Here is a 15,459-nt window from a genome sequence, read left to right on the forward strand (position 1 = left end):
AATATAATATATTAAACTTCTAATAATATTCGCATGTTATATAATAGATGTTATATAATATGTTTTATTAGAATCGTTTTGTAATCAGTACGTCTCATTTGCTTGAAAAACAAAAAGTATTTTTATTTTGTTTGATTTGATTTGATTTTTAGGTATTTAACATAGTTATTAATAAACTTTTCCAATAACAATGCAATTAAATATAATACTATGCTGCCAGGTGTGCACAGAGCATTACGAATTGATTTGTTCCGTCATACATACATGCCTAAGTATTTTATAAAAGAAGTCAGATATAATAGTACATAATATGCAGTAAAACACAATACACTGATGGATCATTACAATAGTATCGTATATAAATAAAGTTTTATTTATTTAGCATCCCACTTAATAGATATTTATACTTTTACTTAAAAATCCCGTCTCTTTACAAACAGTCAAAAGACAATGACAAAGTTTACCTACATTATTTCAATCTATATAAATATACACTATTCTAATAAAATGTTTAATTTTCCCTTATGATTAATTAGACACCCAAATAAAAATCAAGATTCATATAAATAAACGGCATATTTATTTTTTAACTCATATCCCTGGTAAAACAGAAGCTGTAATAAAGTCCAATTAATATTGGGAAATGGAATATTAGATTAGATAGATTAGATTCTGTTCAATACAAAATTGCATCACTTTAAAAAAATATATATAACACCTGTAAGAACATCGTCAATAATAATAATAAAATTTTGAAATTATAAATAATAAAAGACTATACTTACTGAATCAGTTTATTTTATCTCTTCTGCAGTTATTACAATGAGTGATTCACTCGTCATTGTTATTTTGTATGATTCACAGTAAATTACGCGTCGTAATAGTGTAAACGCTTATTTGTCTTCTATATTTCGTTGTGTTTGCAATGTCAAAAGGAAACAAACCATATTATGATATTAAAGATGCACCTGAACTATTTGGGAAATTTACAAAGGATTACAACCGAAACTACAAGGATGAAGCAGACAGACAAGAGCATTTCCAAGCATTCATCAAAACTCTGAAAAGTATAAACAAAGCAAATGCAGAGTCCTCGCATGCTACATTTGATATAAATAAATTTGCTGATTATACACCAGAGGAACGAAAAAATATGGTCGGTTTGAATTTACGTGGTAAGCAAATTATTTTATATTCCATATTCTTATTGCTTTTGCCACTGACATCTGACTGATGTAATGAAACGTGATATTATAATAGAAAACATAGTCTACGTTACAGAAACAAATGTATAAAAAACTATTTCCTCTTAAACCGAAACACAAATTTCTTTTTAGAATTCTTGGTACATAATCATACATTATAAAAGTACACAATTAAAAAAACCTAATCATAAATGAGGAATTTTAAATATTTTTTTCTCTACAACACTATCTATTTATAAATCAAATTTCGTATAAAACATTGTTTCGCTGTTAAGATGTGGAGGGTTCAGAGAAATCTGTATAATATCATTATGTATAACGTTATGAAAATTGCTTTACGACATTAAATAAATTAAAATATAAATTGGTATAAGGAAAAATTAATATTTTTTTGTTACAGAAGAAGAAAAGTAATCAGCCTATTGCTATTTTATTTACTGAAGAGATTTACACCAACAATTTTTTGTTTCGTGTTTAAAGTAAAAGATCTTTAGACATTAAATATTTCTATATCCTTTTATTCATTGAATTCATTAACTCTTTTACAAATAAATAATAATAAACACAAATCGTCTACTGTTTTTTATCGTAACAAAACCCGAATCTAAAACAATTTGACGTATCACTCCATATGTACCTAAATAAAACTTAGCTTATTTTATTGAAAGAGACTATAAAATGTCACAGCACCTCGAGAAAACAAAGCATTATATTGGAAGGGTAAATTGAAACCAAAAGAATGGTCAGTTTGATTGGAAACCCACTTTCTTTTTTCAGACCCTCGTAAAGTGGTTCTGTAAACGCTTTATATTTTTTCTTAAAACTTTTTTGTTTCCGAGCGTTATTAGGAATACTTTTATTTTTATTAAAAAAAATAATAAAGAATTTACTCCGTATAAAATCACATCCAAAGATTATAAATAAAAGTACAATTGTGCGATCCAAATGTACGACTGTTTTTAGAAGTTTCAAAATTATTAATATAATAAATAAGAAGCTACTAATGAAATTTACGCATACGTGTATTCGAAAAATAATATATACATAGAGCTTGAGCGGTCATAATTAGTTGATAAGGTTACAAACCTGACAAAAAGATTGACCTACGTTCCATTTTGTAATTAATAATTTACATTATATAATTTTTGTTTCTTGTATAGTTTTATATATTTCAAAGTAATTAGTAAGGTTTATATATTTCGAAATAAGTAAGTACCTACGAAATCCTCATTAAAAGTAAAAAAATCTAAATTTATACCACCCAGTTACATATTCAGTTCATACGTACTGTAGGCTCAACTCGGATGTACATAGTCAAACTCTAATACACGATTCTGCCATATTTACAAATAATAATTCACACTAAAAGTGGATCATATCTTCGAAGCTTAGAATAGTAGAACAAATAATAAGCTAAAAAATGTCAAAGAGTTCTTGAACTTTGATAATATTCAACAGATTTTATAAATAGTCAAAAGATTTTATCAATGTCGTTGGTCTTGTTAATGAAGAGACAGGGTCAGTCTTTGTCACTTAAAAAATTTCAAATTTAAAATTTCTGAAAAAACACAAAACACAGTACAGTCCTTTTGGCCTATTATCTAAAATAACAGGTATTGCTGCACACATAAAACAACTATTTTAATTTAAACTTATGTCATAAAATGTTCCCCTGATAAAATCATAAAATTTGCGACTGATCTGACGACTAACTAGTTGTATGTGAGCACCGACCATACGACGTGAAGTTGTAAGATAATTATAGATGAAAGGTTGACAAAGACCATTCCTTTAAACTTTCAGTATTATTATTAGTGGCTGAGGCAATTTCATGGATGGAGGCGTATAGAATTAGTTTCTAGACAATAACATAAACGAAATTAAAGGATTTTAATCAGACACTTATCTATTGCTCTGTTTTGAAATATCTATTTCAAACTATGGCAATGTATTCGTGCATGAAATTTGCTATTCTACTTAGATGTTTGTTAGATTTTTTTTACTACTTTGAAGCTGAACGCTTAAAATCTTTGTTATCCACTAAAAAGGATAAAGTCTCAGAAAACGTAATTTTTATACGATTACAGAGCTACTAAATCTCCGGAACTCAAATCGTTAATCGAACTTTCTCAAAGTACTTCCCGGCGTCTGACGCCAACTGCCTTTGGCAGAGTCCCACTTCCAGTGCCGCCTATTTAAATGATAAAATTCAGATTTGTTTTCAAAATAAAATATGATAACTCGGCTTGAAATTAAAAAGTAGAACACTTGTACACAAATTTTTTCTAATAATCTTATATATTTTTACTTATCTTAGAAGTAGCTCCTAAGAAAACACACAATCAAGGGAGTACCATGTAAAAGAATACTATCAGCAACAAATAGAGTTTAATAACATTTTAAAAACTTTATTTTAAATTCGTTGTATTTATTCATATTTTAGAATATTAATCTAGGCCAGCTTTAGCATACTGCAATTTAACGTGGCCGAATTGAAATTTAATTTCTCTTATATAAACTACGGTACTACAGGTCACATTCTAATTAATTCTTCTTTTGCTTTTTGCGTTGCGTTGCTATTCAGGGACAAAAAGTTAATATCTATATTTGATATCATCACAGAAAACACATGATGATGCATTACGGTTTCAATTTTATTACTAGTTTAAAAATATTAAGATATTATTACGTAGGAAAAGTAGATATATTAAATGAAATCAACCTAATTTCAAGTCCAATGGTTAATGTTTAGTTGTCAAATTATTTTTGAACCGTGACGTCAAACTACTAAATTCTGTAGGTTGTAATTTAATAGTCTTATTTCATTTGTAATAAATACAAGCGAAATGAGGACATGTTTCTTTAATTAAACTGAACAACAAGTAAATTGTTATGACATTATACACATATTGAAAAAATCTTTTTTTATTTCTCTATCAAAATGTATTTAAGTTTAATATTGAATTAAGGAGCTTTAACTGATATATACATTTAAGAGTTAATAATATTATCTTTCAAACTTTTTATTTATTACAAAGTACCAAAATAATTTATTTTCAAAATAAACTAAAGAAAAATGAATAGTTTAAATAAGTACTATAAAATTTTAAACATAGAGAGCTTTAAGGTAAGTGTGTAATATTTTAGTATTATCTTTAAAAAAATTAATAATGTTTAAAAAAATATTTTACATATATTTTGTGTGAAATATTCATCCTTTAAAATGAAATATATATGCAATAAGTTTAGAAATGCAGAACGAGTGGTTAGACATAGGAGATTTTTGCATCCCATTAGCACTAAAATGGCGCACCTTAATCCATGATTGGTCGCCAGCATTGCTAAAATTCTATCTCAATGCGTTCCAGATGACTCTCCCAGATCAAAGTAATTTAGTAAGATGGGGTAAAGGTACCGAAAAGACTTGCTATATCTGTGGGAAGGCAGTTGGAACTGCTAGGAACTTGTTAGTGGGATGTAAGGTACTTCTCGATAGCGGTCAATACTCGCGTCGTCACGATAGGGTTCTAGAAATCATACGTGAAGCGGTTAGTCTTTCGGTAGCCAGAGCGCAAAAGGAAATAACCACAAACGAGCGATCAGTAGGTTTTGTGAGAGAGGGCACTAGGGCTATAAAAACAAATGTCAAGCCTTACTCCATCCTTAAAGCGGCTACGGATTGGACTATAATGATGGATACGTATGAAAAACAATACAAAATCCCCGAGGATATTTGTGCGTCGGCCTCCAGACCAGACATATTTATGTATTCGCGAATCTTAAAGCGCGTTGTGATGATAGAGCTTACGGTTCCTTGGGAAACCAACATCCCCAAAGACCATACCATCAAGGTCAACAAATATTACGAGCTCACAAACGAACTCACTCGAAATAGGTTCGTCGTGGATTTACACGCGGTAGAAGTCTGAGCGAGAGGTATAACGGCTAAATCTCTCTACAACCTGCTAAAAGACTTGGGCCTGTCCAGAACTCACATCAATTCGTTCTTGGAACGTACTTCGAAGGCAGCCCTAGTAGGTTCTTTTCAAATATGGTTAGGTAGGGAGAGGAGCTTGGACAGTGGAGGTGAGCGTTTAACGCGCGTTAGTTAGGGGCCCCTTAAACCTACACCTGGGTCGCAAGTCCCAGGCACTGTTGAAGCTCCACTCCCTGCAACGCAATGGACCCGGCACCCGCACGGTGAATCCATTGAATGCTAAGAGGTTTCGTCTCATAATAGTAGCATCCAAAACAAATAAATATATAAAGGCTAAAAGAAAAGGATTTGACATGGCGATAAGATAAAAAAACATAAATAAAAAACGTAAAAATTTATATAGAGCTTACATTAAACAGGATTTGTAATAATGAGGAATTAATAATATATTATAACCACTAGCAAAAATTTAAAATAGCAAAAACATCATACTCTGAACTTAAGACGTAATATCAAAAATAATGTAAGTTATTATAGAAACAGGTCTGTGCATTAAAATAAAATACACATGTACAAAACTGCGAGCATGTACAAATGACATTAAATGCTACTTTTTCCTTATTCACATACTGTAGTTTGAATATTATGATTCTCAAGGCATTTGCATACACAGCTACTTACATTTCTTTATGTGTTTATATGAAATATGTTATTTTTCACTTCTTACGAGATTATTCTATATATTGATAAAAAATATATAAGTCTTCGTTCAATATTTTATGCAAGAGAAATTTCAACCAATAGTAAATTAGGTAACGTAACACTAAACTCTAATTACATAATATAATGTTTATAGCCTGAAAATAAACTAAATATATTAAGGTTAATAGCAAATCAATCAACAAATACCGATAAATTGGATTCGCACAAACGACTGTGTTCTCGTAAATAAACCATGAATTTAACACATTCTATTTTTGCTTTAATATTAAAGACGTAGTTGGTATTGCTTTGGCATAAATATGTTCATATTTTAAGAAATGAAATTATATTGTTTATTGCGATAACGATATATCTTATAATATGATTTTATAGATTTTTGACCTAACGCTCCGAGGGTACATACAATTGAATATTTAATACTATTGATGATATGGTATAGAATGTGCTCCATAACTAAAATTTCTAAAATAAATATGATAAGAGAAAGCTATTAAGAAGTTTTGTTTTAAATTTAATCGTTTATTTACCGTTAATCGTTTATTAATCGAATTTTTACCACGTTTGGAAGTTAGTAGCACATGATATATATTTGCGCAATTATTATTATTTGAATAAACAATAATTAAGGGTAGTGAAAATTATCAGGTGTCACCTGCATAAACTACTTGCGTAGCCACCTGTGCAAATGCAGTCACAACACTCGAGCCGTTGCAAGCATTGGACCTCATTGAAATTAAGGTTTCGTGAAAAGTTTTACGAGATGTTCTTTAAATACCAGGGAGGCTGGTGATAATTCAGTCAGAAATGCTGACATGCTAATATTTAAAAACTACGAGGATTATAATATTTCCGCAATATAGGACACCGGAAAAAAATCTTTATTTTGGGTAGAGTAAAAAATAATTAGAATACATAAGATATGTATGTATATGTAGATATTCTTTTTCTTCGTATCTTATGAATTTAGAATACCTAAGATACGAAGAAAAAGAATATTAACTGAATACATTTTCGGTAAACGTTATTGGCTATTTTTGATTGTAAAAGCTCCTTTTTACTCTTCCAAGGAGAGTTTATCCAAAACGAACCTGAGCTATTTAGTATTACAACAGATCTACACAGAAATGCTGACGATCCCTTATTTCTATAGGGGATCTGTGAACATTGACTCGTTAATGTATATCGACGTTACAGGACACACATGATCGCAAACGTCATGGTAAATGTGGCGGTATGAGTCAGCAGATTCAAAAGAGATTTAACACTTTTTTGTACATATTTCTCGGCTGCAGGTTTGGTTTTTTACTGCAAAGCGTTTGAGATGTAAGGACACTATAACGGCGTGATAATGGCAGCTGATATATTAATTTAATTCTCTCACTAATATGGTTGGTTGCAAATATTGCTCTTTGTTGAAAGCCGAATGTTGTCGGAATGAAAGGTAAAATATTCCGTATATTTTTGAATTTCAATTTGTTGATGGTGGTAACATCAAATCACAAACGTGATATTATTTAACATCCGACTTCAATAACCTTCCCACTCAGTAAACTTATGGAACGTATATTGAACGATCACTTTAGACTTTAGAGAACACTTATAAGATAATCTTGTCCCTCTGAAAATCTATTTTTGTAGCACAATAACGATATATTACTTTATTGGGTTATTTTGAAAACATTCCAGGTGTGAAAAGACTTCAAACAGTCTCGATGGCAATGTTTTAAAATTATACCTACAAATATACAAGCGTTTCTTTTTACCACTAACTTAATTCAATCTGAGTGTCTGAATATATACTTGGAATACACCGAGCGCCTTCATTTATTGTGTTTTCATGTGTCCCCGGATCTTAACTTTAGCCAGTTCCTTGAGTCGTAACTAAGGCACTTACAAGAAAACTTGGTGTGTTCGTCAAATTAAGACAGTATTTTGCTTTGAGGAAGCTTGTTGGGAACCACAATTAAGTTAAAAAAGGTTTCAAATAACAAGCATCCCACTATCATATACGATTCATTGTGAAGAATATATTGAGAACTTGCTCGATACAATCCTCCAACCTCTTTTTACCAACAGGCTGGCAGAAAATTTAGGCCAGTTTATATACTTTCGTTACTGTTCTTTAGATCAGTTTTCCTGAATCTGTGTTAGCTCGCACTTACCATTTTGAGATTTCAAAGATATGGAAAATAGCTTTTACTGAAATTGTACGATTACATTTAAGGCTGCATTGCATCAGGTATGGTGATAGTCAAGCATCTTTCTAGGTGAATTTTAAAAACTTTGTTATAAAATTGAGTTTAGCAGATTACTCTGTTCATACGCCGTTTGTTTTTATATCTTAAATATTGAAATACCTATAAATCATTAAATATTATTTAATTTATTCTTTTAAAAATATCGTTAAGTGGGTTACGGTGCTTACATAAATAATAATGAAATAGACATACACCATTGTAGTTCCGTAAAGCGCAATAATAAATATTAAATTAGCGAAGGAAAATACTTTTTGTAAGTTCAAGCAGGCAAGTGTAATTGATAAATGTGATTTATTTGATAGTTTGGACTCTTCCTTAGACATGTTTTTTCATTTCATTGACTTGAGAAACTTCCATGTTAGTTTATTTGCCTTTGGAGATTAGTCAGGAAGTCAAAACCATTAAAGTCCGAAACTTTGATTAAATTTTACACCTTTCTATGTGCAATGTATATATATATTATAAATTTGCGTAACTATTGTGACATTAGATTTTGCAAATAAATTTTAAACGAGATTTGCTAATAAAAATCACAACAGTTTGGTATTCGAACTGTTCAAAACTATTTTAAACACTAAGTTTTAAACTACGTAACATTACATAACAGTTAAGATTTTTTTGTTAATTTTAAATATGTATACTTATTACCAATAATGTGTATCCTAAAGGTTTTAAAAACTTAAATGAAGAACCTAAAGATAAAATTACACACATACAATTTTATTATGATCGTGATTTACTACATCTTTTTTCATTCTCTCGATTTTTATTCCACATTTGAGCACTGTTGAATAAAGATTAAAAAATTATCTTTCACACGTGAATAGATTTTGCAATCCTAATATTTATTTGCTACTCAATTAATTTTTAATATATAAGAATTATATAAAAGCTTACAACAAGGATATCTAATTTAAATTTATGAAAACGGAAGATCAAGTTGATTCGCAGAGTCAGTAACTTTAAATAACTGGGTATAAGTTTAGATTTATGCAGAGGTTTTCTCGCGTCACGTACATTGTCGTTTCTTTGTAGGGATTTATAGATATTTGTACATCAGTGACAAGACCTATGAATTTGAAAACCATATTCAACTTATATTGTTTTTGCAATTCTGAATTTTATTTTATTTTATTTATACTATATTATTCATCATCAGCCTATTGGGGCCCACTGCTAAACAAAGGCCTCTTCTCACATGGAGAAGGTTAGAGCATTAATTACCACGCTTGCTCAAGACGGGTTGGCGATACCAAACTTATAATTTGAAATTATAAGTCCAGATTTCCTCACGATATTTTCCTTCATCGTCTTTCAGTGGTATTCAAAAACTCTTACAAAGTACATATGACTCGGAAAAATCACATTGGTACTTGCCGGGTTTCCAACCCGCACCCTCATGTATTAGAGGCGGCTCTTAAACCTCTAGGTAACCACGACTATATTATTCAAATAATAGTAAATATTCAAATAATTAAAATTTATTTATATATTTAATGATAAAGCACATTTAATTTATTAATAAAATAAATTAAAGTTTCAATTTAATAAGTTTTCTGTAAAAAACATTAGATTTGTTTTTTTATACGTGATTGATTTATAATTTTTTTACTAAGTACATAATTTATAAATATTCAATACTATTACCAATGATATTACTATTTTTGTTCACAAAAATATATAGTGAAAAAGGTTATAATGGAAAAGTAATTGGGTCAGAAACAATTACTACAAAGGCCATATTATATTTTTAAATGCAAGTACTAATTAATTTAATTTAATTAAAGGTATCAAATAAAAATTGATTTCAACCCCTACAGTAAACGGTAAATATTTAAAATGAAATCAAATAAAAACAATGCAGTGTCCTCGCTTTTTTTGTTGTTCAGTAACTTATTAAATAAAATATTTTAATGTGATTTTAATTTTAAATTTATTTTTTTTATTTATTGACCATAAGTTGTACCATAAGAAAAGAACAATTGATATTCTTTGAAAACTTTGTGTTATTTTTTTTTAATATAAAAAGCAAAAATGTATTTTTACTAAATAATTTTCGGGACCTTTTAGATAAAAATAAATTTGAAAACTAAAATTTCAATACTTTTTCGAAAATAAAAAATCCAAAAAGGTGTGTGTGCGATTCACACACGATAGAAGTGAAACCTTAGTAAATCGAGAAAAGAATGGGATGAATATATATAACAAGGGTAGGATAATTACAAAGTTTATTCGTTTAAAAATGAAAGTATTTTGATTAATTTAAAAAGATATTTTATTTAACATATGTTACATAATTTATTGAAAATGTATATAAAATTAATTTTAAAAACTCATTTTAAAATGATGATTGTTTTCAAATATCGTTATTAAATTATATGTACAATTTAAAAATTATCCACATTTTATTTTAAAACTAAATTATTATTATTTTTTAATATCATTTTAATTTTCAATTTTCTTACAATTTATTTTACAATTCAAAAATATTCATACATCTTAAAATTGTTTTTGTTTCCTATAAATCTAAATGATAAATCAATTTGTTAATTTAAGAATTATTAAATATAAGTTTAAATTAAATTAAATTTTTTTAAATATTTTAAATCATGAATTATAAATTAAGTATATGTTTTTAAATTAAATTATTAAATTTTAAAGTTCAATATTGACGACACATTTCGGCATTAGTTTTCGGCATCTTATAAAATTTATTATTTAGCACAACAAGATATAAAAATACTGACAAACACACTGTTAAAGAATAACAAACCACGCTGACATCTTACTACAAAGCTGTAATACGCAGCCGCATACAGTGTAAAGTAGTATTAGCTGACGTACTTTTCACATATACTAACACACGTTAAATGCTCAAATACAAGCAAGTATTGAACAGTGTGCTCTCTCGCTTTGGCTCACTAATGACAAGCGACTATGCTTAGAAGACGGATTATATTTCTGTCTCATTCTTTACCGGCTTTATTCTACACATTTTTGTATTTGTGTCTCTTACCTGTCGTTTTTTCCGTTGCATCAGGTTTGAAATCACAACGATTCTAAAGAAGTTTCACTTCAATAATTTATTTGTGTGTACACAACCTATTAGCTAATTAAAACTATCATAAAACTTTTAATTTAAACGAATGACTTTACCTTTCTTTTAGTTCACTCTTAACTGGTCACATACCCTCCCTTTGTGATTATCTTAATTTTATTATCAAACGACAATATGGAAAATCTAATCGTAATTAATTTCGATAAACACACATCACCAGCACAGAGCTCACAGCTATAATTTTCCATAATTCGTTAATAAATTAATTCACTGTTCACTAATTAACTTATTAAAATTTATTCACTTGCGCTTAGAAAGACAAATGACAATATTCATTATTCAATATAATAAAATGGCGGAAAAAATATATCATCAGTTTATCGACCAATCAGAGTCCCGTTTCATTTGACAGTTAACGGACTTTCTACGAGATTTTAAACAATATAAAATAGTATGTATATTTCTGTCTCATTCTTTACCGGCTTCATTCTACACATTTTTGTATTTGTGTCTCTTACCTGTCGTTTTTCCGTTGCATCAGGTTTGAAATCACAACGATTCTAAAGAAGTTTCACTTCAAAAACTCAATGTATCCGACATTTCTAGGATAATTATACTTTTCAAAAAAAAATCATACGTTCCTTCAAATAAAATACACACAATTTGAAAACTTGAATGTAGTATTCAGAAAAATTACACAAATCACAACAAATTTCAAAAAATCCTTTTTCGGTGCCCTTTTTCAAGGCTAAGGTTGTATCAGATTTTTATCTTAAAAATAAAAAAAATAAAAAATTTCAACATATTATTTTTGTTACCAAAAATGGTGTGGTCGTTTACCTAATAAATTAAATAATATTAATAATAATTGTTTAACACAATTAAAGTCCCAGAATACTTTATAATTCTAAGCTTAATTTACATTCCATTTAAGGTTTTATTATTCATCGGGAACTGTTATTAGAGCTAACTAGCGCCATCTGTATATTAGTTGTAATGGCTTAAATTAATGTTTATAATATTTCTATTTACTAATTTAAATCCTTTACAATTTACTTTATGTTTTACAATTAGAACCATAACGTGTCTTACATAATATTTGGAAACTCTTATGGGGGAAAACTAGTGACTTCTGTATGATAACATAACTTATCGTCACCTAAATGTTTGAAACATCGAATATTATATAATTACATATCAGATCTATACTGAACAAGCAGTTGCGGAGTTATGAATATCGTAGTTAAAGTACTGCGTAAAATTACTTCTAATTACAATTACTTAGGGTTACTGTCTAAGATGAAAGTAATGTTTAATATCTTACTGAATAAAATTACGTTCCGAAAATATGTTATGTCGAACGTGTGTCAAAAGTTACGTTTTAGATAATCCAGAATGAATGAACACTTAAAATAATAACTTAAATATCAATTTGCTTAAAAACTACCGATAAATTGGTTCCGCATAAACGAAAATGTTCCCGTAAATAAACCATGAACAAGATTCGTTTTAATTTACGCCGCTTCGTCCGCCACAGCTATGTTCACAATCACATAAATCATTAAAATTATGTGCAGATGTTGTTCACACAAATTCGCTGCTTGAATATTAAAATCATAAAATACATATAACGAACATCATTACAGATCCCCGTTTTTTGTGTGTTTTGTGTATGACCTGTCATTGAAAATAAATCCGCCTTCTGCCTTTAGTATTTTTACGTATATGTGTTTAAGAAGTTAGTTAAATACGTAACTATTACAATATACACTTTGACATTTCTAAGTTAAATAAAATATATGAATTTCGAATATTATAAATGCATTGTGATATAGACTGGCGAAATTATAATAATATTTTGAAACAATTAAAATTCATTTCTTTTGATAAAATTATTAATTTAATTGTGTTTGAAACTATTCAATTTATTTAAAGCTCTAAACACTTATACTATAGCCAGACCAGTATGGTGCATGTTATTTGCATCCATAAAGAATTGTTATTTTAAAAACTGCTCAGCTCCTTTAAGTCAACGTATTATCACATTATTTTCGACAAGATACAACATAGGAAATAATAATGAAACTTAATTTAGAAAGTATCATTTTAAATACTTCTATTTATTGATAATATATAAACACGTTATAATAATAATACTTTTTAAGAAGAGAACTTTTTAAGCAGTCACAAAAACTGATAGTCTTTTTTGTTGTTGTTTGAGTGGTTTTCGATTATAATCAAAGCTAAAGAAAATTTTTTGTTCTCTGGGTATTACAATCCGTTTTGCTCTTATCATACATTAGAAGATCAATTCCCGAATGTCCTATATCTATAGTTACTTTTTAATATTTTTATTCTCTTATTCAGATTGTTTAATTTAATAACAATACATTTCTTTAACGTTACAATGAAAAGGGGAATTAAAATATATTGTCTGAGGTACCTACTGCTATTCTTTTTCCGGCGATTGTATCCTAAGGTTTTGAAGAAAACAGACTTATAAAGTTCAAATGATATAATTATTAGCAATAACTTTAGATAGAAGAAGGCATATGGCTATACATTCTGTAATTTTATTTATCAATTGGTTATCCAGGTATTTAATATAGGTTTAAAAATATTTTATAACCTAACTTTGTCAATAATATGGAAGTTACTAGTACAAGCTCTGAAATTTTCTTTAACTGTTTTACGGGCTTTTCAAAGCAAGTAAATTTTGTTAAACTTTAGTCTTATTGAAGTCAAAATGTTCAATATAAGATCAGCCTTTAAGTTCGAATTTTAATCTATTATGTATTCACGATGAATTTTCTTCAATATGTTTTTTATTCCACTTCATTAAGTTTTATTATGAAATTGCAATTCATATTAATGATATTTTATTATTGTTTTAACAATTATTAATTTAAAACATTGTTTTTAGAAATCCTTATAATACTTTTATTAACACCACGAAACATAAATAGTATCTTATGGAACACGAACAGAATATATAATTGTGTCAATACACGCAAATGTTATAAAGAGATATGATTTATGGTAGCTAACATTATCTCTTAGATAAGTCCCTTCATTCGAGGCTACTTTCACAAACACATTCCTTCACCATAGCTGACCAGATTATTTTAAGAATTAATGACAGTCATTGACTGACCTAAAATTAATTATCATAACCAATTATTACTACCTTTGAGATTATTTTTTTATGGTATGTTAGATATTTATTTGACCTCAACTTTTATTATTTCCTGAATTTTATTATTACTGCTAATAACATTAATGTAACCTGAAGAGTTGTATTACAATTTTTGAGCTATTTTACTTCAAAGATATTGTTATATTAGTTATGCATTTTTTTTAATTGTGTGTATGTATTGTATTGCTATTTTTGAGACTTAAGTTTAGTTTCTTAGATGGTCCCTTTCTAATTTGGAATTTATAGACTTTTTTTAAAACAAAGTATTAATAATATTCATATATACTTATACATGTTGTTTTACTTTGAAAGTATGATAAAAAAATTGCAAATTCAAATAAGCAACTTACAAAGAGTTCAAAATGTTTTTTGTTGTTTAATTATCGCACAAATCTAATAGCAGTCAAATTATATTAATAACAAATATATTTCAAAACTACTTTAGTCACTGATAATTTCTGTTTTCAATATATTGAATCCTTGATAACCACGTAAGTTGTTGTTAATTCTATGACATAAGTAATAAGATTTGGAAATCTACTTTTTTTAATATAAACATTTTTTATGATATAAAAGGTTTTTTTTTTTAATCCTATAAAACTCTTTGCATAGCCTGATTATGGTTGATATTTATAATTGGCTCACATAACCTTCTATCATTAAGCTCTGTATGAAACACAAAACGTCTATTTCATATTTTTTTCCTGTTAATTCTCCTCGATATGTAATGGGTTCAATATAATTTAAAAAGCATTCAATATTCTGATGAAAAATTAAAATCTGTCGGCAGTAGTTGAGTCGATTATCGGATCATAACATTCTCTTCAACATGGTTGAGTGAACTTGATGATGGCTGACATATATGTATGTAAGCACTTCACACTCCTGAATATCGAGCCACCTTAATATCGGGACAGTTCTGGTTCAAAGTAAAATATTGATTTTAAAATCATTAATTCAAGAAATACTTGAAACAAGACCATACATTTTGCAATTCTAAGAAACAAACTGCTATTGAGTGATTATTATAATAGTTTTCTTGGAATGTATAACAAATATTTTTTTACTTTGACTTATATAAG

General features: G+C 28.2%; 1 protein-coding gene across 1 annotated transcript; it reads left to right on the top strand.

The window, feature by feature from the left end:
• Positions 1–835: 835 nt before the first annotated feature.
• Positions 836–1,774, top strand: LOC116776316 (uncharacterized). Its single transcript, XM_032669494.2, has 2 exons — positions 836–1,175; positions 1,606–1,774. Exons 1-2 carry the CDS (start codon positions 926–928, stop codon positions 1,617–1,619), a joined length of 264 nt encoding a protein of 87 aa, XP_032525385.2. The 5' UTR covers positions 836–925; the 3' UTR covers positions 1,620–1,774.
• The last annotated feature ends 13,685 nt before the right edge of the window (positions 1,775–15,459 follow it).

This window comes from Danaus plexippus, chromosome 8 (assembly GCF_018135715.1).
Source record: "Danaus plexippus chromosome 8, MEX_DaPlex, whole genome shotgun sequence".
NCBI lineage: Eukaryota > Metazoa > Arthropoda > Insecta > Lepidoptera > Nymphalidae > Danaus > Danaus plexippus.